This window comes from Hemibagrus wyckioides, linkage group LG02, assembly GCF_019097595.1.
Source record: "Hemibagrus wyckioides isolate EC202008001 linkage group LG02, SWU_Hwy_1.0, whole genome shotgun sequence".
Taxonomy (NCBI): Eukaryota; Metazoa; Chordata; class Actinopteri; order Siluriformes; family Bagridae; genus Hemibagrus; species Hemibagrus wyckioides.
In genome coordinates this window covers 16,745,198-16,769,196 of record NC_080711.1, presented here as the reverse complement: position 1 = coordinate 16,769,196, position 23,999 = coordinate 16,745,198, and the positions used below count along the sequence as shown (strand labels likewise).

The 23,999-nt window shown below is 38.6% G+C and overlaps 3 protein-coding genes across 5 annotated transcripts in view; 1 reads left to right on the top strand and 2 right to left on the bottom strand.

The window, feature by feature from the left end:
• coro7 (coronin 7) overlaps positions 1-2,286 on the bottom strand; it is a 104,819-nt gene extending 102,533 nt beyond the window's left edge. Inside the window, exon 1 of the mRNA XM_058410423.1 lies at positions 2,144-2,286. Coding sequence (XP_058266406.1) covers positions 2,144-2,203 — 60 coding nt within the window. The 5' untranslated portion in view covers positions 2,204-2,286. The remainder of the gene's footprint in view (positions 1-2,143) is intronic.
• Positions 2,287-4,099: 1,813 nt separating this feature from the next.
• dnaja3a (DnaJ heat shock protein family (Hsp40) member A3a) lies at positions 4,100-13,334 on the top strand. The gene is made up of 11 exons (XM_058410614.1): positions 4,100-4,325; positions 4,874-5,007; positions 6,704-6,787; positions 6,882-7,094; positions 9,942-10,094; positions 10,186-10,333; positions 11,066-11,130; positions 11,549-11,677; positions 11,776-11,891; positions 12,042-12,139; positions 12,239-13,334. Exons 1-11 carry the CDS (start codon positions 4,133-4,135, stop codon positions 12,259-12,261), a joined length of 1,356 nt encoding a protein of 451 aa, XP_058266597.1. The 5' UTR covers positions 4,100-4,132; the 3' UTR covers positions 12,262-13,334.
• Positions 12,872-21,248, bottom strand: hmox2b (heme oxygenase 2b). Of its 3 annotated transcripts, none has more exons than XM_058410657.1 (6): positions 21,120-21,248; positions 19,820-20,031; positions 18,135-18,252; positions 17,422-17,913; positions 16,577-16,697; positions 12,872-16,456 (listed from the first exon to the last, which is right to left on the bottom strand). In XM_058410657.1, the coding sequence occupies exons 2-6, from the start codon at positions 19,915-19,917 to the stop codon at positions 16,329-16,331; spliced, it is 957 nt and encodes a 318-aa protein (XP_058266640.1). In that variant the 5' UTR covers positions 19,918-20,031; positions 21,120-21,248; the 3' UTR covers positions 12,872-16,328. The 3 variants fall into 3 exon arrangements, with proteins under 3 accessions (XP_058266640.1, XP_058266633.1, XP_058266649.1); XM_058410650.1 differs by having other exon boundaries at positions 19,820-20,058; positions 21,120-21,201; XM_058410666.1 differs by lacking the exon at positions 21,120-21,248 and adding an exon at positions 20,529-21,056.
• Positions 21,249-23,999: the final 2,751 nt, after the last annotated feature.

Genomic DNA, 23,999 nt, shown 5'->3' with positions numbered 1-23,999 from the left:
CCATTGAACTTGTAATGTTTCACATAACTTGGGAAAGGAAGGTTGCAGTGTTATATTAGTTACTAGCAGTAAGAACATTAGTCAAGTGTTAAAGTGCAGCAGATGGGTCTGGCACTGATACGACAACCTACATTTCAATTCTCTTTCCACTTATTTCATAAAAGCAAATTTATAGTGGGCCACTGAGAAACCTTTTGATATTTCTGCAGTGACAATAGTCCTGGGAGACTGAGCTGAATACAACTGTTTAGGACAAGTTATGGCCAAATAGTTCGGAGTAGGGATCAGCTAGGCATCTTTTGCCAACATCTGGACCCTGAAATACTTCCTGATATGCTGGACCAATATCAAGTCACATGTGAGATCATTTCAGACCCACAATGTATTTTGTAGTGAATACAACATTTGGCACAGATTGTGTCCAAACACACACTACAACTGCACATGGTGTTTCACATGATAGCAAAAGTTTGTTCGACTCAAATAGTCCATTCAATTAATCCAAGATGACATGAAATGCTGTCACTTGTTTTAGTCTGTGAAATATATTCCTTACAACCAAATGATAATTTGATGTACATACAGGTTTTTAGCATTAAAGAAAAATGGGTTCATCTGGCAACTTTGCTGTGTCTTTATTTATCTTAGCCAGAATACAATCAGGAAATTTGTGTGTGGTCTTGGAAAACCTGCTGTTTCAGGTAAATAGCCAAAGAAAGAGTTTTAAAAAAATTTGATTTTAACAAAAATGAGTTTTTCCTGCAAATGTTACACCTTGACATTTCTACTTTAAGAAAACAGACAGCTATTTTTTCGCATAACAGCCTGCAAGTTTTTGTTACTTTCATCATTATTTGGATATTAATAATAAAATGGCAATAACACATGGCAATACTATACTAGCTATTAAGATGAACCATCACATCATCATCATCACAACAGAGAAAAGCACTTACACACTGTACACACAGGAGCAGATAAAGTTTTAAGAATGACCCAATACAAATGCATTATTAAAAAATGTATTAAACAGAGCAGAAATAACTGGACTGCATAGCAATTCTTCCCAGCTGATATAAAAAGTGACACCGGAGGTGACATGAGTGACTTTTACCTCAGGAGAGGGAACAGAGTCTGATGCGGATGATGCTCATAATTGAAGGAATAACTCATCATTCATCATCCCTTTAAATTTAGCAGGAAAGTTGTTTTTCCCATAAGGAGATAAGGTTAGAAATGTAGAGGTAGGCAAGGAGTCTTTCAGTTGAACTGGAATCTTAAAATCCCAGTCATAGGATTTTCATTCATTCTTTCATTCATTTTGAAGCCAAGACTGATAGACAGGTTAGTTTGTTTTTTTGGAAACTTCGGGATTTGCCAACCAAAGCAGTTCAATTAGACTCGTAAAACCAGAGCAGACATATTGTAAAAGACATACAGATTAAAATTAATTCATCTTTACAGAAAACAGCAGCAGAGTTTCTGATCTTCTGCCAGTCCTATGTACCAGCAGAGGCAGATACAGACGATTAGTGAAGATAAACAAATAGGACAATGCAGGCTTCATACGTAATGCAAATTCAAACAGAATGGAAGAGCAATAAAATCATACAAATCTGCAAAGAAAACGCAGGATTTTAGATCAGGTCAGTGATCTAATATAGCACAACACTGTGATCAAAGCATGGCAGAAAGTGAGGCTAATCCAGCACAGCAGGAAAACCCGGCAATTATCAGTCCTGAATTAAATTAATCAGAATTAAATCAAAACGTGTGCAGCACAGTGTAAACTGAAATCTTCAACATTTTTGTAATAGGCCTAGCTGCATGTGTGTGAAATGTCCAAATATAGGTAAGTTTGGCAGTATAGGAGGAAGTGAGATGTCAGACAGCCTTCATACATTGCAGGCACTCCTTACAGAAACACTCCGGCTGAAGCCCAAACGGCTTGCATTTAAACACGTAATGCACTACATAGGCTGTACCTGCCATTCATTTCCCTCTCTCTGTAGTGCACTTCCGCAGGGATAAACAAGGCGTTTGAGACTCAGCCGCGGCTTCCGCTCGAAACGGCGAACAGATTTTCAGAAAATAGGTAAAACACAATGCTGATTTTATGCTTTCATATAGACACGTTACTCACATCCTTCTTGGGGATCCTCGGAGTGGTGTTCTTAAATTTGGACGTCTTGAAGCGGTTCATTCTTGGCTCCTCAGTGATCGTCTCGTGCCTTCCGGGTGGCGCTGTGTTGTCACGCTCAGCTTTAGTGAAGCAGAATGGGAGAAATTCTGAGCGCTGATTGGCTGAGAGCTTCAGACGCGTTGTGTTTATAAGTGAAGGCAGGGAAATAAACCTTCACTCACTTTCACTCAGGGTTTTGTGACTTGGCATCACTTCTTTCCATTCCCTTTCTATCTGTTTAATAATACATGCTGTTATCTTATGGGCTAATAGAAAGCTTTTGTTAGCCCATGGCAGGGGTTTGAAATTTTTACGGTATGATAAAGTATAAAAATAATCACAGTGTCATGTTATTAATCCACCATTAATAACAAAATGTATTACAAAAAACTTGTTCATCCTTATCTAGGCTTATATAGAAGATAATAATTTCTTTTTTTAATTTTTAATAATTTCTACACTAAAAGATAGGTGCTGTGAGGAATGGCAGCCAAAAATGATGACCTGTGTGGCAGAGCCAGAAAGATATCATTGTTTGATTCAGTTCTGGCCAGAGATGCCATGATTTCTGTGTGTTTGGTAGCTGACACATATGATAAAGTTAAGAACATGATAGAGTAACAGCAGAAGTAGACATGTAACATGTAGGAAGGAAATGAATTTTAATCTGTATTTTGAAAAAGGCTATGCTTAAGTAACCATCTAATCATACACTGTGACTAATCATGAGAAGCCTAGCCTTCATGATAAAGTCTTTTTTGCGCATGTTCCACTATATATACAAGACCACTAGTAAATGCCATGGCTATATAAATGGGTTCCAGGAAGTGATTGATCTATTTGTGGGCTAACTAAAGTATGCTGTTTATTTAACACTTTCCAAAGGACTCTTCAGGGTCCAGCACTTTGTAACAAGTGATAAGGGTGTTGCTCGAGGTTTTCTGACACAGACTCTGAAGCTGCGTTTTCTTGCCTTTTTACCTTCTAAAGAGGATACTGAGGGAATAACTACTTAACTGCCATAATATAAGCGATAACAGGAACTTTCATGTTTTGTACATGTTCCAGAACATTCATTATATAAACTTTTTTTTAAATTATATAAACATTATTTATATAAACTCTTCTTTTTCATTTATAAATAAATAAATAAATAAATAAAAAAACTTAAAACATTATTGTTGGCAAATCACTGTGGCATAACAGGAATTTGGCATTTTGGGGGAATGAAAGAAACTCTGCTTTACTCCACGTCGTTGATCATTAAACAGTATTGATTCTCCTTAGATGTCTTATTGTCTTGATAGTGAGTTGAGTAGAGCTCCAAACCAGAGGATCTTTCTCTTCAGGGTCCCTGCACACAGTCCTGAGAGCTCTTGCTGCATAAGAAGCAAGTTTGTGTAAATAAAGCTTTAAAAATTAACCTAAAAAACAGAGTGGATTTCAATTATATATTGTTTTTAACAAACAGCAGAAATACAGTTCAGCCTTTATTTACTCTTAACTCACTAAAAGCACAGACAGTTTGAAAAAACTTTTATAATCATGTCAGCTGGGTGCATACATGACTGGGAAGCTATACAATGGCACACTTTGTTTTATTAGACTATAAAGAAAACCTGAAGTTAGCTAACATTACTGATTATTATCATAATTATTATGATTATGATTATTTCCACCTTAACTTCACTGTTTAACTGGTAGATAATTGTACACATTATGATTCATATTTAACTCTTTAAAGAAGTCTAACAAAAATTCTTAAATGACTTTTTGTTGACGTGCACTGTAACATGCTTAATAATAACATAATCCTGATGTTTAACTCTTAGTCCATTTCTAAACGTTAACCCTGAGAAGGCAACTCTTATTTTGATCGGTCGTGCGCGTGCGCACCGTGTGCCACGCGTGCGCAGTTTGTCGCCCGACTGTGTGTATGCGGCGATAGTGATGGCGTCCTCCGCAGCTCGGTGTGCAGCACGCTGGGTGTCAGTCACTGTGTCCTCTAATGTCCGGACTTATAGCACTTTTGCCTTCAGGCCTAATGGAGCTTTGGCAAAATTCGGCGGCGGCGTGTTTTGGTCGACGGGCAGCAGAGTTGGAGAAGGAACGGAAAAAGTGGTGACATTGACAGGCCTGTTAGGTGAGCAGTCAGGCCTGGCTAAGCGGCATGCTAACGGCTAGCTTCAGAGTGAGAGGCAGGGCAGACATGCAGGACCCAGCGCGTGCAGCTCGTTTTTAACACACAAAGTTCACAGATTGTTGAAGTCACTGAGATCCCGTCAACGTTTTGCTCGTTTATAATGTTGAGCTTTTGGCGTTCACCGGTTTGTTGTACGACATAAGTGGAGCTTTTTGTGTCAGTAAACACTTGGAGGATGATCCTGACCTTAACATGACATACAAACTCCAAGAAAATCCACCCGGGTCTTCATCTTCCTCATTCCTGCTTCCAAGACCGAAAAAGAGATGATCTATTCATGCACTCCTTCAATAATGGCATCTCTAGCATGATTTATTATTTATATTATATATTATTATATAGCTTGTAATTTTCTTATTGGGATGAATAAAGTGTCTGTCTGTCTATCTATCTATCTATCTATCTATCTATCTATCTATCTATCTATTTCCATTGTGTAATTTAGAAGCAGTTTCTTATGACAGTGTTTTTATTGCTTGTGGTTGCAGGAGGAAATCCTCATCATGTCCTGCCGAAGCTGTCCTTCCACATCAGTGCTGCCAGAAATAAACAGGACTTTTACCAGATTCTCGGGGTACCGCGCACAGCATCCCAAAAAGAAATCAAGAAAGCCTATTACCAAGTAAGACTTCAGATCTTTATACACTGTAACATTGGCATAAGAGTGATTACTACAGACAAAAGCATGAGGACAATTGCTCAACATCTTTAATCATAGCATATTGCATCTTTTCATGGAGCTTCATTAAGGCTGCATTTATTTTAATTTTTTGTTCATTTTTCATAGTTTTCGCTGTAGGTTTAGCTTTGCATAAAATCTTTTGAAATGTACATTTTAGTTTATTGTGCACTTCAGGCTTTACAGTTCACTCGCACTGCCATATAGGAGACACTAGCAACGTTTCCATCCACTTTTCATCTGTTCTCTTATTAACAAAATGAAATTTAATGTGCTCTGCCTGTTTCCACCCACTTGGCTTTTACTGATAAGATTGTGTGTTTGTGAGAGAGAGAGAGAGAGAGAGAGAGAGAGAGACACACACACACACACGTCATCTTTTGAATCTTTTTGAATCATCATAGAATTTATTTTCTAAAGTTAATCCCAAAAAGATTCTGTTAACACTTTTTTTAATATATATATATTTTTTTAGAACAATAATTTGCCCTCACATGCTTCTGTAACATTATATGCATGGAAACTTAGCTATTCATTCATTAGTTGAGAGAAGAGTTTTCTCACCATGGGAGAGTAAATATCTAGTGCAGGAAGACTTCAAAAGACTGTCAGATTATGAAATAATTATAAGTTTATTAGGCCCAAAGAAAGCTTCGTGTGTGCTTAACAACAGCAAAACAGTTGTGAAGAAAATTCTAATACTAATCAGTCTCAGATCATATTTTTACTCCCACAGCTATTATCATGGCCTAGAGCTGAAATATCCACTCAACATTTTGTCAAGAGCACAGACATGATGTGTAAAAACTTTTTAAGGAGAGGATAATTATGGTTAATTAGTCCTTTTTTTTTTTAAAGAGAAATCACATTCACATCTTTGGTCCCCTTATTGCTGTATCTAATTAGCTCACCAAGCATTTTTACATTGTTAGCCACCACCTTTTTATTTTTAGCCAAACCTTTCCTAGTAGTTCATTGTACATAATGATTTTTTTTAAAATAAGAATTTATTAAAGGGCATAACTGAATACATTAAGATAGGTTGAAAGTATCAACAGTTTTATATATGAAACTGTTACACTCCTACGAGTAAAGACTGAGAGACTATAGGGAAAGTTGTAGCATTTCATTAAACGCTGGAGCAATGCAGTAAAACCTTTTTTATGGAACATGTAAAAAAACGATTGTGTAGTGTCTGTGGTGAAACTCCTAAAGGCTTTGGTACAGATTTTTTTTTGTTCCAGCTACAGCTTCATTGTGTCCCAGCAACAGATTTTGTGATCTACTCTGCCATGCTTACAATATAAATGTTTTTTTAATTCCTACTTTAAGATTTTCATCATAAGTGTGTTTTGTGTAAACGTTCTTTTCCCTGTACAGCAAGATGTTTGTGTTAAGTGGCAGATTGTGCTTAGGTTTCAAATGTTGGAACGTCACTTTAATGTTATTGTAGAATTATTTCAGGCTTGTAGTTTGAATCCTACATTGTGACGAGTTAAATGAGTTACATTGATTATCTGTTCAGTGATGATAATATGGACATAAACTTCCACTGTCTTAAAAAGTAGGGTTTTTATGGTTTTTGGTGGGTTTTTTTTCTTTTTGTGATGGCATTTTGTTTTTTTTGTTTTTTTTTCAGATGGCAAAGAAATATCATCCAGATACAAACAAAGATGACCCACAGGCCAAAGAGAAATTTGCACAGCTGGCTGAAGCCTATGAGGTATTACTGTCACAGTTTTTGAGCATTTAGTGCTTGAAAGTGCTTCTGTAAGAACATATATTTATCTGATCCTCTGTGTCTGGTCTTGTTCTAGGTGCTCGGTGATGAGATGAAGAGGAAGCAGTATGATACGTACGGCTCAGCTGGCTTTGAGGCAGGCAGAGCCGGAGCTAGTGCGGGTCAGCATCAGTACTGGAACAGTGGCACCAGAGTGGACCCTGAGGAACTCTTTCGCAAGATATTTGGGGAATTTTCTGGAGCTCGAGGTTTTGGGGACTTCAGTGGCATCTTTGATCAGCCTCAGGAGGTCAGTGGGTTTAAATGCTGATGAACAGAGAGCTGATGCGGAGCACACTAGACTAGACTAGAACAGACTAGATGAATAAATATAATCTTGAATCTGATTGCTCAGAGGTTGGTGATCAAATTCAGGGGGCTTTCACTCAGACAGTTTAGTCTGAAATAGAGCACGGTTTGCACGAAGACTTGGTATTGTGAAACCTGTCATGTGGAACAGGAAGTGCATTGCGGTACTGAAGCTGAGACTTACCTGTAGGTGGTATGTGAATGCAACTCATACTCAGGTCTGCATGATGACCACATCATTTGTTTCCTCTACAAACATGTGGCATGAGTGGCAAGGGAAGGAGTGGGACACAGAAGATATCCTTATTGATATATGGGGAGAAGAAAACCTGCAGGATCAGTTAAAACAAATCTCACAAAAATGACAATATATAAGAGCACCCAAAATAAATAAATAAATAAAAATCAGTGTTTGTGATGATCCATGTGTGTTTGTCACAATCTAAGAACACAAATGCACCAGTGTCTGGGTTTCAAGTCTGAATCATTATGAAGGGGCACTGGGGCATCTGTCTCAGATTTGAACCACAGCAAATGTACCCGGTGTGAAAACCACCCCAGAGGTTCCCACAGGATGTTGTGAGACTGTGGTGTATGCAATTCTATGTTGTTTTAAGAAATTTTGTACATTTCAAAGTTAAATGCATCAATCTGGTGCACGTTGAAAGTAAAATTAAGAGACTTGGTCTATAAAGGTCTTTTTGCTCTATAAACAGTTTAGTGCTCTAGTCGTAATCATAAACACCTGGATATAATGGATGTATAGCAACCCTCTACAATGCGAATAAATTTCCCGCTTTGCAACTAAGAAATGTCTTTAATTAGCCAATGGATAGTAAATTTTACGATTTTACTCGCCTGTGATGCAAACAATAAATTTAGTGCAGATATAATTTCAATGCCTGTTCAGTCCACATTAAGCGCCCTCTCTCACTTTGGATCGCGTTCTTTCTTTACTGTGGATGAAAATGCATGCAGAAAAGGCAAATTTCCAGTCTGAGCAGAAAACGCTTGATATTTTTGTTTTCAAGCACAAAGAAGACTAGAGTCCATTTCTGTGCCTATATTAGGCGAACCCCAGCCAAGCACGTCAAATGTGGCAGAAAACATTGTGCATTCTGAATCAAAAAGTTTATTAGAAAAGTTCAAGTTCCAGACTCAGTGGCTGACAGATTTTGATTGACTTTTGTATGATGAGGAGGTTATATGTTATATATGTTAATATGTTATAATATGTAAGTACTGTAGTAGAAAACCTAGCTTAGCTGGTAAAACAGACTTTGTGTCAGGGTTAGCAGTTTCAAACGTGAAAATCTCACAGCGCACTCAATCAGCAAATGACATGCATCTTATCATGATAGTGTAATGGCTTCAAGCAAAGACCCTGAGGAATCTGCAATCGCGAAACGGCTCCAGACTCAAAAGAATGACAGAGCAGTGAGATGTGAGCTTTCTGTAAAAATGAATATAGCATATTATATCGCAAAGGAGGAATTGAGTTTCACTCAGATGAAGCCACTAATTATGCTGCAGAAAAAAATGGCCTGGATATTTCCCCAACTTATGATAATGATGTATGTGCGCTGAACTCATTTCAAATATTGCTGCAGATTTACAGGCAAATCAAGTGAAAAAGTGCAATTATTCCAATCAATCCTGATTGCAACAGATTCTTAAGTGACAGAAAATGAAGCTCTCTATGTCCGGTATTTACATGATGGGTTGCCAGTAAATCATCTAGTTTCTGTCACAGAGCTGTCACATGCTCATGCTGATGGTGTGACTGACTGCATGCAATCCTCAATGTCAAAATTTGGATTAGATGACTGTAAGCAAAAGCTTGTTGGATTTTGTGCTCATGGTGCAAATGTGAACATGGGCCAAACAGCTGGTGTTGTTGCAAAACTGAGAGTGGACAATCCAAAACTGATACACATTCACTGTATGGGTCACAGGCTGGAGCTGGCACTTCTTGCGGTTTTGAAAGAGGTGAGCGGAGTCGTGTAAATGACACTTTGCACTTGATTTGTAAACCTACCATTTCAGCCCAAAGAGCCACAGAGAACTTAAGACAGTTTGTGAAGGGTCTAGGTTCTACAAACCAAAGCCACATGCAGCCATAAAGAATAATTCAGACAGATAAAGTATGTTTTGTTTAATTTATTATTATTATTATTATTATTATTATTATTATTATTATTATTATTTATGATGTTTAGTTGCAGTTCATGCATTTCATGTAAAATGTCTGGCAGGTAAAATAAAAAATTTACTAGCCAATGGCGACTCAAGTTTTGTTGTGTCCGTAGAGGGTTATATAGAAATAAATTCTGATTATTGGTAATGGTGTTTTAATGTGGTTCACAAATGCTTAAAACGTTAAATCAACTAGAGCATAGATCTGAGCCATCAGAGGTTATGTGTAGGGAAAAAAATTCTGAATGAGGTATTGATCTCTCAATCTACATCCATATTGGCAGACTTTGCACCCTGAATTTGGACATTGAATTTTCTTTGGCTTTAAGAAAAACAGTGCTAATGCCCTTTCATAGTTCAGAGGACATTGATAGAGACCCATATTAGTCATATTCGTTGTTTGATCTCCAACACAAATGTCTTCAGTGTTTGGCATAACAAAAGATTTGGCTTTGCTGTTCCAGTTCTTTCAGAGGGGAGTGTGTTTGGGGAAATATTAGAAATCATAAGCTTTGCAGTAATGGGATAGAATGCAATTTTTTTCTCATAAGCAGCTAACAGAGCCCAATCTGTTCCATCTGTTTTTTGCCAGTACGTGATGGAGCTGACTTTTGCACAAGCTGCCAAAGGTGTGAATAAGGAAATCACAGTGAACATTGATGCCACCTGTCAGCGCTGTGATGGGAAAGGCCATGAGCCAGGCTCTAAGATCCAGCACTGCCACCACTGCAATGGCACAGGAATGGTAAGCTATGTTGTCGACTTCAACAACCTGAGCTACAAACAGAAAGCCAGCCAGATGCACTAACCTGTACATGGCCTCTGTGTCCCTTTAGGAGACTGTGAACACAGGACCATTTGTTATGCGCTCTACCTGTCGGCGGTGTGGTGGCCGAGGCTCAGTGATCACCTCTCCCTGTGTAGCATGTAAAGGAACGGGTCAGAGCAAGCAGAGACGCACCGTCATGGTTCCTGTTCCTGCCGGTGAGTCATTCAGCTAAAATGAACATTCGCATGCAAAGATGTAGCAACATGAATTTCTCTTCCTGTTAACATGCCTCCCCAGCCCTAATCACATGCCTGATTCATTTACATGAAAAAAAGTAGATGACAGGAAATAGTCGTTTCTGCGACAGGTGGGAGTGACACTGAGAACACAGTGGTCAGTTTTACAGAATTGAATATAAAGTGCTTCATCTTTCATGCAGAAATGCAGCATTTCTATTGAGCATAGCTCTCTTCACTTGTTAAACACAACAAAACTGATTAGTTTGAGTGTGCTGGAGCTGGGATCATGTGCTAACCAGGAGACAGAAACCTCCTTCCACACAGTGTGATCAGATTGAACAGGCCCTGGAGAGGATTTTCAAAAAGATACATATTTTGATTGAAGCTGAAAAATAGTGTATTTAATATTGTGTTTTCAGATCTGCATTAGTCTTAACTCAGATTACCTACACATTCCCACACAGGCTGACTTCTGCAAATTTATGATTGTGAGAGACTGTGTGTGTTAAACATAGAAATATATCTGAGGTACTGCGGCCAGATTGTGAGATGGAGAATTTTAGTCAACTGGATTATGCAAATGATATAAAAGTTTGTTTATGTAAATCATGAACTCATTTTGTTTTAGACCTGGGATATTATTGATGACTTATTTATGTGAGTTCTAAGCGTTGTGGTTTGATGCTTGTTGTGTGGTTGGATTCACAGGTATTGAAGATGGGCAGACGGTCAGGATGCCTGTGGGAAATAAAGAGATCTTTATCACATTCAGGGTGAGTTGTGATTTGCTGTATTTTTTTTGTTCTTCTAATTGAAAAAGATTATAGCAAGTTTAGATTTTTTTAAATCTAAACTTAAATCTTTTTAAGTTTTTTTAAATTCCAAAATATAAAGATTATGCAATAATCTGAAATGTTGAGAGAGAGATTGCACCAAGGTGTGTACACCTATAAAGAAATAAAGTACAGCTGGACATGCTGTTAAAGGGAAATGATGAATGATGTGACCCAGATTTGATAATTTTCTTACGAAAGCACATCCTGAAGCATATTGTTCCTCCAATTTACAGAGTAATTCCATAATAATTTTATTGTTTGTTAGTGTGTTTGCATGCAGGCTTACAGAGCTACAAATGTGTATCTGTTAGGATTTGCCAGGTTGAGTTTAATGTCAAGATTTGTTGGTCCTCAGGTCCAGAAGAGTCCTGTTTTCAGGCGAGATGGAGCAGATATCCACTCAGACGTTCAGGTTTCGGTGGCTCAGGCCATCCTGGGTGGCACAGTGCGAGCACAAGGACTCCACGAGACAGTCAATCTTTCAGTGAGTTGTTTTTTTTTTTTTTGTTTTTTTTTAATGCAGAAAGGTTTTGGGAAGATTAAGGTGGATTGGAATGATGTCTAACCTTGAATGTTGTGCAGGTCCCTGCTGGCGTCCAGCCCGATCAGAAGATCAGGCTTTCTGGAAAGGGAATCCCACGTGTCAGTGGCTATGGTTATGGAGATCATTACATCCACATCAAGATTAAAGTCCCCAAGTACGACACTTTTGAACTTCATTGTTTACATAATCTGTTCTTTATGAGTATTCAGCTTAAACCTATAATCTGCTGTAATCACTGTGGAATAATTAATTGTGAGTGTCTAATCTCATTGATGGAGTAACCCTTTATTGTGCTTATGTGTAGGATGCTAACTGATAGACAGCGTGCCCTCATTATGAGCTACGCAGAAGATGAGGCAGATGTGGAAGGAACTGTAAATGGAGTGACTGCAACCACTACAGGTGAAAAATCCTTTTGGAAAAAAGCGTTGGTGTTAATTGGATAAATCTAAAATACTTTGGGTATTGTACTCTTGTTCATACTGGTGTTAACCTCCTCAGGTAAAAGATCTACAGGAAACTGAGAGAGCAGTGAGGGTGATGAGGACACAGGGCAGCTGCTATGACCAACTGCTGGACACTAGAGAAGAGAAGCAAGAGTGTGAGATCTCTCACTTGTCAAGCAGACGGCCCTCATGTCTGCATCCACCAGTTCCTTACAGGCCTTATGACCCTGCTGATCCACACTGAAGGTGATCTCGCTAGCTTCGTGTGCAGTGTGGTCTAGTCTGTGGAAGGCATTCAGAGAGCTCAACAAACGCACAGAAACTTCTGACTTGCATCAGAACAAATGAATTTTATGTTGCAACGTTTTTTTGTCAAAGGTTGTATACACTGTTCTTAAATCATGTACAATTCCCCCATGTTCCATAAACTGTGCTTTAAGCCTGTATGCCAGTTAGGTGTGAGTTTTTCAGACAAGTTCTGAGATTTCTCTCTGCACAGATGAGGTGAGTGCTCAATGATCTTCACAACTTACAGGACACAGTGTGTTACAGTAACCGCTGCTCTGCCTCATTAGCTGGTTTTATTTAAATGTTGAACATGTCACTCTTTAAACAGAAGTCATAACATTTTATGATCACGCATTCAATTAAAGGGGACATGTAACAAACAGGAACGTCACAAGTCACATGTGTTGGAAAAGTCTTTATTAGTCTACAAGATTAATCACATAGTGGGAAGGTACAAAGGATACATAATGTGCAGACAGACAGAGCTATCAGCAAAAACAGTTACTAATCCTAAGCTAATTGTACTGTTAAGCTGTTCCACTATAGTATAGTCCCCAGTTAAAGCTGCAATACATAACTGAATGAATGAATAAAGCCATTTGATGTGGACTCTCATTTTGCTTTTACAAACTCTGTGTATTCAACTTTATCACTGTTTAATTTTCTGTTTGTCAGCAGCATTTGTCAAAATACACATCAACCTTTATGTAACATTTATGTGCATTTCTTCTAACACCAGCTTCTTTGCAAAGCCTTTTCTGAAAAATCGAACTTCAGCATATGCAGCCTGCTATTGTAATGAATTCGGTGAACATGACTAGAATTCCAGTGTAGTCTCTGCTATAAAAAAAAAAAAAATCCAAATTCTAATAGATAGCACTTAAATGATAGGACAGTGTTCTCTGGGTCCAGGAAAGCTTACACAAAATTTGTTGTCAGTATGTAAATTGCACTCCAATATAGCAAAAGCAAATTTCTCTCTAATATTTTAATCAGATGAGACCAAATGATAAAATCTAGGAAATAATTTCCTGTGCATATACAGTATAAGAGAGTGTGCAAATGAGGCGGTTTGTGTGCAGGATCCCTTTTCGAACATTAAGAGATACCCGTGTTAAATCAATAGGGCCCAAGTGATCTGAAACAGCACCAGTACTCGAACCATCAGCACACTGCTTTGTGCAAATATACTATTAATACACTCCTCAGCTACAACCTGACCTTAGTTTTTATTATTGCCTACATTATTCACTTTCACAAATGTTGTCTAGGAGCTTTGTGAGAGCATTTAAGCTTCTTTTCCTTACATTTTTTAATACTAAGCTTCTGAATTGGTGTATGCCTAATGTTACTGCCAGCTGAAAAATGTTAGTAACTTCTCCAACATTAAGGACAACCTCAGGCTGACTTGTTATTTATTCGTGTCTTTAGTTGAAGGAAAAAAAACACAAAACAATCACCCTGTCAGTAACACCATTTTAAATAGCTTTTGGTAAGTAATATATGCTGTATTATCTAACACTTACTTCATATTCATGAACACAATAACAGCGTGGCACTAGAATTTTGCAAAAACATATCTCATGACACTAGTATATATTAAACTGTCTAAACACAACTGCCTACTGCATCAAGAACTGATTTGGACGAAACAATAATTCTCAGATTAGAGTAGAGTAGGCCCTGTCCTAAATGATGTCCTAATGCCACAGTCCTCCTCCTATGGGGCTCCATGTAGGAGCTCAGAGCAAAGTCTTGTGTAATGGTTATAGATCAGACATCTTCGCTCTTATCCACAATCAGTACCGGTGCGGCTGCAACCTTTCATTTAAACCAAGCAGGAGCCACTGAGTTCACTTGTTTAGTCAGTTTACTCAGTCTTAAATTATTACTTAAATTATCAAGTGTAAATGTTCTCCCAGGAATGAAAGCCTGCAGCTTTTTGTGGATAAGACTGAAGACCACTGCTGCTGATATGAAGTAGGTGAATATATATGAATTAAGTAATGTAGTCATTTTAGGATATTTGTTATAACATTATATATGAATGTTATAACCAATTCTTTTTCATGACAAGCTCAACTCAACAAAATTTACTTTAGAAAGTGCTTCCTATCCATTCTCTGTGATTGGTCCTTACACATAACTGCAGGGAGTTGTGGGTAGATGATCATTGCTGGCTTGGGGTGAGAGTGCAGTGTATGCGATTCCACACCGTTTTACTGGTTTTTTTTTGTACAAAACCACCGGTTCATGCTTTACATGCAATTCTTCTGGCTGCTAATACGAGTGTTTCACTGCAGAGCACTTGACAAATATGTACAGCAATTTACAACATGACTGAGTCTAGAACATTTCACTGATAATATTCCAATGCTGCAGTGTAACTACAAAAAGCTACTACTGGGGTTTTGATTAGTTTTGTGTGGTCCCACTTTGTGTGGATGCACACAGGCAAGACAGACTAACACCTCCAGAGCTTTACCAGAATGAAATCAATCTTGATGTAATCTTTACCAGTGATGTTTAATCTTGAGAGCAGGCAAGACTATTTATTTAGCTACCTAGAAGTAGTGAAGGATTACAGCATGTGTCATGGGGTCGACCAGCGAAAGGTATAGAGCCGCACTCATGAGCCGGTTTCTGAAGCTTTTTCAATATAAGTACCGTGAACTCTACAACCTCACAAAGCTCACAGTCAGGCATGCAGAAACAAGGACCACAAAACCACAAGTTTAGGCTAGGGCATAAATGTGTTCTTTAAAAATGAACTTAATATTCTGAAATGAATTTAATACAACACAAAGCAGCTATTGTAATAGTAGTAAGTATAAAGTAGTTACAGTTAAGGTGGTTAGTTTACATACGCCTTCCAGAGTCTGCAAAATGTTAATATTTTGAGTAAATATGCTTCAAAAGACACAATAATAACTGAATATACACAAAATAAACCAGTTCAGAAGGTTGCTTGACTCTTAACATTGTGTTTTTCAGTGACCAGTGATTGTTTTTGTTTTGCGAGTTCTTCATGAGACCCGTTTGTCCTTAGCAGTTAAACCTCTCCCTTCAGAAATACCCTCCATGTCCTGCACATTATTTGCTTTTCCTGCATCTTCTGCATATCTGGCCTTTTTCTAGCAATGATTATATGATGCTATGTTCCATGTTTTCACACTGAGGACAACTGAGTGACTCAAACACTATTACAAAAGGTGCAAACATTCACTGATGCTAAAGAAGGCGACACAATACATTAAGAGCCAGGGGTGTAAACTTTTGAATAGGGTGATTTTTTTTAGCCCCACCCCCCATTTAGCAATGCCCTTCAGAAGGTTCATAAGATATTAGCATGTTACCCAGAAGACAAATAATAATTTACAGTTATTGTTGTGAAATAGCTTAATCAGGGCAGAACTCTCAAAAACACCACAACTTGTTATAATCCCTCTTATTCTTTTTAAATGATTAACATTTTGCAGGTTCAGCCAGGCGTATGTAAACCTGTGAGCTCAACTGGCTCTATATGCAATTCGCTTTGCAGCACAGATCCTTGATGTGAAAATATTTCTAAAGTATACACGTTCGTTCATTCACGTTCACTCAGTAACTGAAAGGCGAGTGGGACGCATCGTTTCCCAGGAAGAAGAAGAAGAAAGTAAAGAATGTGTATGTGTCCATTAGACCCAAACCGTTATCCTACTCTTTTGAGGTTGATGATGGAAGTTCCTCCTTCATGGTCATCTCATCTGAGACAATTAGCTTTAGCATTTGGCTATTGATTAGGATACTGGTAAGGGGAAAGTGCTCCAATGTCAGCATAAACATTTCACTTCTACAATTCCACAGACATGAAGGAATCATATGAGGTACCAAGCAACCAATCCGGCAAGAGCAGCGATCCATGCAGCTACCAGCACCTGCCCTGTGGGGTTTCTGAGGAGTACTGCAGCCATCTGATAAACATATGCTGAACCTCCACTGGCAGCTACAGTGAGAAAGAGAGCAATGCAAACATGAAGACCACAATGAAATCAGCAAGTTGTTACATCATTCATTGGCCTATTTCCAAAATATTTTGTAAGATGAGCAGTTGGATCAGGCTTACCCATTTTGGCGGCATAGTATGGACATTTGCTGATATCTCCTTGCATATGGCCATGGATGGGTCCTCCATCCAGAACATCTTCCTGAATCGTCTTCCCCATTTCCTCCAGCTCTTTGAAAACCTACAAAGAACACAGCATTTAACAGTGTCAGGAGGAAGGAGATTTTAATTCATGGTAAGGTTGCTAGCAACACAGAATAAAGTACCTCACATTTCAACAGTATTATATCTTGCATTGCTTAAATTGCTTAAAACACTGCTGACCAAACCCCTGTGGTTGTACTGCTAGAAAGTGCCAGAAACATGAAGACAACTCATTTCCTAATCTCTCTTTCAAAATTGTTGTTGTCTTTCAGCTGCTCCCTGTTTGGGGTCTCGTATTTGAGTTTTGGCACAGGTTTTTAATGGCAGGATGCCCTTCCTGGTACGACCCTCCTATTTCATCTGAGCTCAGTAGCTGGGTCGGTTCCCTGCCTGGGAATTGAACCTGGACCATGGCAGTGAGAGCACAGGATCCTGTCTCTGGACCACTCTTTCAAACTAAACTTCTAAAATTAAAGACTGGGTGCTATGACCCTTTTAATTCAGTCACTATATCTCACTCTTAAAAAAATACAGATGTCCAGAATGCCCTTTAGATTGCAAGATCCTGAAGACTGCCCAGACTCCACTACTGCATGTGTGAATGCAGTGTAAAGTATTTGAAAAGGAACTGTAAAAGAAGAGTATGCAAATTCCACCATCTTATTCCTTATTTGAAATATCTTTTAGTTTTGATACCGAAACTAACCAGACATGAATTCGGAACATTTTACACAGTAAAGCAATTCTTTGCTGCTTCCTACCTCTATGTTGAACTGGAAAGCCCGCACAGCCTCCTGAACAAGACTGTCCTTGGTGCTGGCGTCGAGCTCCAGCTCATTCATTCGGCTGCGGTACAGCTGCTTGAAAGCTTTGTTGTTGTGGATGTTGTCGAACTGATAGAAGAAGACTCCCTCTCCAGTAGGAGGCAGCTTGAGGGCACGCTGGGCCACTTTCTTCAACACCTGACCCCCTGAGAGGTCGCCCATGTAGCGCGTGTATGCATGAGCCACCAGCAGCACAGGATCTTCAAGACCGATTTCACGAATGCGCTCCACGTAGCGCTGAGTGGCAGGAGAGCAGCTGATCTGACTCTGCCAGTCCTCACCATAGAAGTACTCGAGATCCCGAGCCAAGGCCTCATGTCGGTGAAGCTCGTTGGGGAAATAAAGAGGTGCAAAGTGTGGGTGATCCTTGTTTTTCTCAATCTCTTCCTCCATGGCTGAATAGGTGTAGTAGAGCGCCACGGCTCCAAGCTGCAAGCAGAGAGATGTTACATACATTTTAAGACCAAATTTGATTTAATCTAAAGGATGTTCTATTAAAAACAGAATGTAATAGACAGAGAGAGAATGAGCCAGAAAAACCCAAGGGTGATAACCAGCACCAGATGATTGATTTTAAGTCCAGCCTTCACAGAATTAATGCAGTGATTTAAATACAGACAACTGGATATTTATTTTTTAGCACGTCTAACCTTAAAGAGTTCTTTGCGTATGCGTCCATGAAGGAAATCTTTGACAAACTGCGTGTTCTCAGCTTGCTCATGAACTTGTTTGGTTCCTGCAGCCAGCAACTCGGAGAGATCTTCAGGTCTGTAAGGGAAGGGTCTTCATAAGGCTGACATGAATTAAAACTGTCCACTTATACACACACATCAGAGAAAGAGTTCTGTAAGTACTATAGGTACAATGTAGAACTTGATGACAAAATTGTGATAAATGCAATGTATTATAATGATTCATCCTAATCTCACAGTTCACTAGTCAGGCCACAGATCAGGGAATCGCAGTGATCATTTTAAGGGCTGTGTCTCTCGATCTCAAAATCCTTCCAATGCAGTGGAACTTTCATTCACTAAAAATCCCACAATGCACCACAAAAAACAGAGAGCATCGATGCTCACTATGTGCCCTCATCATGACATGATACTTTCTGAAGCTCCTGTGTCTGTGTTGTTGGGTTTCCCCATTGGCAGTTGGATAATTATCCAACATCTAGATCCAATAGGCTGACTTAACTAAGAAAACTTTAGCTTAAATGTAACACATTATAATCAGTTAAATATGCCCATGTGGTGTGCGTTGCTGTTTTCAAAATCCTTTGACTCTCTGCACTACACATAAGCCCCAAGCAGATGGTCTGGCTGTTGGTTATAATTATTTTCACTAGATTTATTAATCATCCTGAACGCCTGCTAGACACTTTTTCCATTATCAGGAATATGAAGGAACGTGGAAACTGAGAAAACCACCAAACAATGTGACACATGAACTGTAGGGAAAATCCAGTGCTAGCACAACACAGTCACCTCAATCAGAGCAAAAACTTAATGAAACACTTCATGAAAATGAAGACGCTAGTCAGACTCCAATAATGTCTTAATGTGTGATGAGAACAAGGCCAAAGTCTGTTTTCTGAGGGAGCAAATATGACACTTCAGCACCAGAGACATGAGGACATGATAACGACTGGCTACACAAAGTTACACAGCTTAGCTAACAGAGTCTTGTGTAAGACTGGACTGGACTAGATAATGAAGGCATGATTAACCTCTGATAAAGAAAAATATCTTAAAACAAATAGTAGTTTTAGCTCTCAGAAGACAATGTGTTAAATAATGTCAAATGATGGCAGAAATCACATCAATTGGAGCGAAGAGGAAACTTTCTATAGTTATAGTCAGAAAGGTCAGTTCGTGACAAACTGGATGTAGGAGAAATAACAGCGTGATTAAGGAACTGACTGAAAAATTAGCAGAAGCTTGATATCAGTAAATGCCTGGTCAAAACAAAAGCTGAAAAAGATTTACATGACAACGTTGAAAGTGCTTTTTAAAGTGGGCCTGTGCTTTATTTATTCAGACACGGTTGTTGACTGTGTAAATATGCAAATAAGAAGCTTTAGGAAAGGACTGTAGAGTGTAAAACATCAGATTATTAATAGACAGGATTCATTGGTAACCCCAGGGAAAGTATGAACAGTGTGAAACATGAAACAAGATAAACCAGGATTCTGTTTACCCAGAGTTTACAATTATATATAAATAATATACTGCAAGTGTGAAAAGTATTCCCTTATTACAGTACCACCACAATGGTAATTCTACTACATCCATTTCTTAAGATGGCAGTACTGATAATGTATTAAAGACAGCAACACCTGGCATTGTCATTTTCCTCTTTATCCTCGTACACGGGTCCTCCACCATTCACCACACTCACTCCACTGGCTGAATCTTCCGTCTTTACTGCAGACATGTTTCAGCTTCTGTCTCCGCTGACTGAATGCTTTTCACTACACCTGTGGAGATGGTTCAGACACGTGATCTTCAGAAGACTTCCACAATGTTGGTCACTTTTGTATTGTGAGAGCTGTAGGAACAGAAGTGGAGTCTTAATCTAAGAAAAGGAAATAAGGCACTTCAGCATCAACAGCTATTCAAACTCACTCTATGTGTTTATGTTTTAAGTCATGAATCCACACACAACAGTGCATCACACTGAAGTGTGGGGAAAGTTATCAAAAATAAGTCAGGGACAAAAGCCAGCGATGGATAAGGACAGCATGGGTCAGAGAAGCTACCAAGAGGCCAAGGGTCATGTTCTGCATGGTGCTACCACCACCATGCTTCCTGATTAGAAAGAAGACTTATTTAATACACTTTATCTTGTTTTATTTCAGCAGGTGTCTGTGTATAGGCTGCAGATAAGCTAACGTTTACTGCAGTTCAGTGTTTCTGTTCATCAACACACTGTTTATGTGGCTGTGTGTCAACAAACAGTATGGTAGCAATATACATAATTAAGCCCGGGCAATGTTAAATAAGACAAATAAATAATGAAACACGAGAACAGACCTGTTTACTCACCTGTTTCAGCTGACGGTGAGAAAGTAAACAAAAGCGCAAAGGACAAAGTCATGGCTGTGTGTCAATAAAGGTCTTTCTGCTGTTTACCACTGAGCTCATAGTGAAGGTGAGGGGGAAAGCTGCTGAGATTTACAACTACATATCTGTTTCTTTCTATAAATTTCACCTCTCAGAAAAAGCTACGTGTTTTATTCACGCAACTGCGAAGCGCTTTAGTGAGCTATAAACAGCAACAAGGCTGCTGTGGGTAAAGTCTATCATGCAGTAGTTAAGCACCCTATTTAAGCATTTGGAACACAGCCGGCTAATTTAAGCTAGCTGGAGCTAGCGCGCTGTGATTATAGATCTGTTTGTGAATCACGTTACTGGAAACCTTTGTTTAAACAATGACTAGCTCTGTGTAATCTGTCAGCTAGCCATCATCCTCTAGCTAGCCCAGCTACAAACAACAGCTCTCAATAGCTTTCTCGAACTCAATAATCGGCGTCTAACCCTTCACACAGCCCCCCCAAAAGCTTATGAAACAAACGTAACACAAAACACTTTAAACACTAACCAGTGTAAAACACATCTAATCAGTAAAACACTCACCTTTATCTACACAGTTCCTCCACTCAGAAAAGGGGAAGTGCTTATTTGCCACGTGCGTGTCAAGCGCACAGGAAAACAGTAAGTCGGTGAGCAATACGTCATTAGCATCCGCCATATTGGAGAGGTCAATAATAAGATAATGGTACAATAAATGCAGAGGTGGACGAAGTACACAACTTCCTTACTTGAGTGAAAGTACAAATACTACTGGTTAAACATTACTCCATTACAAGTAAAAGTTGTAAAGACAGATTTTTACTTAAGTAAAAGTACAGAAGTACTTGTTTTTAAAAGTACTTAAGTATCAAAAGTAAATGTCAACGCATTGTTTTATTATTGTTGCATTGTTGTATGCAATACTTACAGTACCTTTTGTAGCAACCTAGTGAATATACTGACCAGTTTGTAGTATCTATGGAATTAAGAGCTGTTAGAATGTTACAAAACCTATAGAAATTAAACAACTGAATTGACAAAAAAGACAGATATAATCATTTTATCATTTTTAATTTAACACTCCTACCACCCCCAACATAAAAGTACAGGTACATCTCAAAAAATTAGAATATCATGAAAAAGGTCAATATTTTTTATCACTCAGTTCAGAAAGCGAAACCCATATATTATATAGATTCATCACACAGAGTGAAATATTTCAAGCCTTTATTTCTTGAAATTGTGATGATTATGGCTTACAGGTAAGGAAAACCCAAAATTCTGTGTCTCAGAAAATTAGAATATTACATAAGATCAATAAAAAAGGATATTTCAAAGAGAAATGTCAGACTTCTGAAAAGTATGTTCGTTTCTATGCACTCAATACTTGGTTGGGCCTCCTTTTGCATCAATGCGGCGTGGCATAGATTCTCTATGGGGTTCAGGTCAGGCGAGTTTGCTGGCCAATCAAGCACAGTAACACCATGGTCATTGAACCAGCTTATGGTACCTTTAGCAGTGTGGGCAGGTGCCAAGTCCTGCTGGAAAATGAAATCAGCATCTCCATAAAGCTTGTCAGCAGAAGGAAGCATGAAGTGCTCTAAGATTTCCTGGTAGATGGCTGCGTTGACTGTGGACTTCAGAAAATACAGTAGACCAACACCAGCAGATGACATGGCAGCCCAAATCACTGACTGTGGACACTTCACACTGGACTTCAAGCAACATGGATTCTGTGCCTCTCCACTCTTACTCCAGACTCTGGGACCTTGATTTACAAATGAAATGCAAAACTTACTTTCATCTGAAAAGAGGACTTTGGACCACTGAGCAACAGTCCAGTTCTTTTTCTCCACAGCCCAGGTAAGATGCTTCTGACATTGTCTCTGGTTCAGGAGTGGCTTGACACGAGTAATGCGACATTTGTAGGCCATGTCTAGGATTCGTCTGAAGCTCCCCCAAATTCTTGAATGGATTTTGCCTGACAATCCTCTCAAGGCTGCGGTTATCCCTTTTGCTAGTGCACCTTCTCCTACCACACTTTTTCCTTCCACTCAACTTTCTATGAATATGCGTGGATACAGCACTCTGTGAACAACCAGCTTCTTTAGCAATTACCTTTTGTGGCTTACCCTCCTTGTGGAGGGTGTCATTGACTGTCTTCTGGACAACTGTCAAGTCAGCAGTCTTCCCCATGATTGTGTAGCCTACTGACCCAGACTGAGAGACCATTTAAAAGCTCAGGAAACCTTTGCAGGTGTTTTGAGGTAATTAGCTGATTAGGGTGTGACACCATGACTTTCCAGTATTGAACTTTTTCACAATATTCTAATACTCTGAGACACAGAATTTTGGGTTTTCCTTATCTGTAAGCCATAATCATCACCAATTCATCAATTCCAAGAAATAAAGGCTTGAAATATTTCACTCTATGTGTAATGAATCTATATAATATATGGGTTTCACTTTCTGAACTGAGCAACAAAAAATATTGACCTTTTTCATTATATTGTAAATTTTGAGATGTACCTGTACACATCTATGTGTATCCACTCATGCACATTTCAATCAAATGGTCTGTAAATGAAGACTGGTCAGAAAAAAAATCTAACCTGCTTTAAAACCCAGCTACACAACTGTAGCTGTACAACCACCCAACAGCAACACTGCTTTAACAAAGAGTTATATATATTTCCACAATTCATTTATACCGTTTTAATATGCATTTACACCATTGTCCAGGCTCCTCCCTCCTGTGTACAATGCGTTGTGGGCAATATTACCCATTAGAGTGTGCATTGTTCTGCACTTTGAATTTCTACCGGAAATAGTAAACCATCCAGGAATTTTTGGAATACTCTTTTCAGTATACTACGATTTGGGGCATACTAATTCTATTTTTGAATACTATTTAGGACACATAGTATGAGAATTTGGACACAGCATACGTTTTTGTGTGTTAACTAACATCATTACCAATGCATTGGTGGTGTATAATATACAAAGCATATATTCGTCCATTTTGTCAGCAATTGAGCAATTGAGTTAAAAAAATTATGGAAAACCACTGAACTTTACAACACGTGATGCTACAAGAGTGAAAAAAATCATCCTATGATTAATGTAACTACTTTCTACTCAATGACCTTGACAGAAATGTAGTGGAGTAAAAGTAGAGTATTTGTCTTTCAAATGTAGTGAAGTTAAATTAAAAAGTATCCAGAAAAAATAATACTCAAAGTACAGATACTCAAAAAGTGTACTTAAGTACAGTACTCAAGTAAATGTACTTCTTTACTGTCCACCTCTGAATAAATGCGTGTGTATGGAAAGACCCGTACTAGCCCAATGCATCAGTTACTTTCCGTACAAACAAAATGCATTTGATTTATTAATTCTTTCATCTAGAGTAACCGCTTCACTTTGGGCAAGGTCATGCAAGGC

Bases quoted from the DNA above. Each gene is read 5' to 3' on its own strand.
- dnaja3a (XM_058410614.1), top strand. From the start codon at position 4,133: ATGGCGTCCTCCGCAGCTCGGTGTGCAGCACGCTGGGTGTCAGTCACT. The intron at 5,008-6,703 runs GTAAGACTTCAG...TTTTTTTTTCAG, and splicing joins TCAAGAAAGCCTATTACCAA to ATGGCAAAGAAATATCATCC. The intron at 10,095-10,185 runs GTAAGCTATGTT...GTGTCCCTTTAG, and splicing joins ACTGCAATGGCACAGGAATG to GAGACTGTGAACACAGGACC.
- hmox2b (XM_058410657.1), bottom strand. From the start codon at position 19,917: ATGTCTGCAGTAAAGACGGAAGATTCAGCCAGTGGAGTGAGTGTGGTG. The intron at 17,914-18,134 runs GTTAGACGTGCT...CTCTGCTTGCAG, and splicing joins TACGCAAAGAACTCTTTAAG to CTTGGAGCCGTGGCGCTCTA. The intron at 16,698-17,421 runs GTAGGAAGCAGC...TGTTCTTTGTAG, and splicing joins CTTTCCAGTTCAACATAGAG to GTTTTCAAAGAGCTGGAGGA.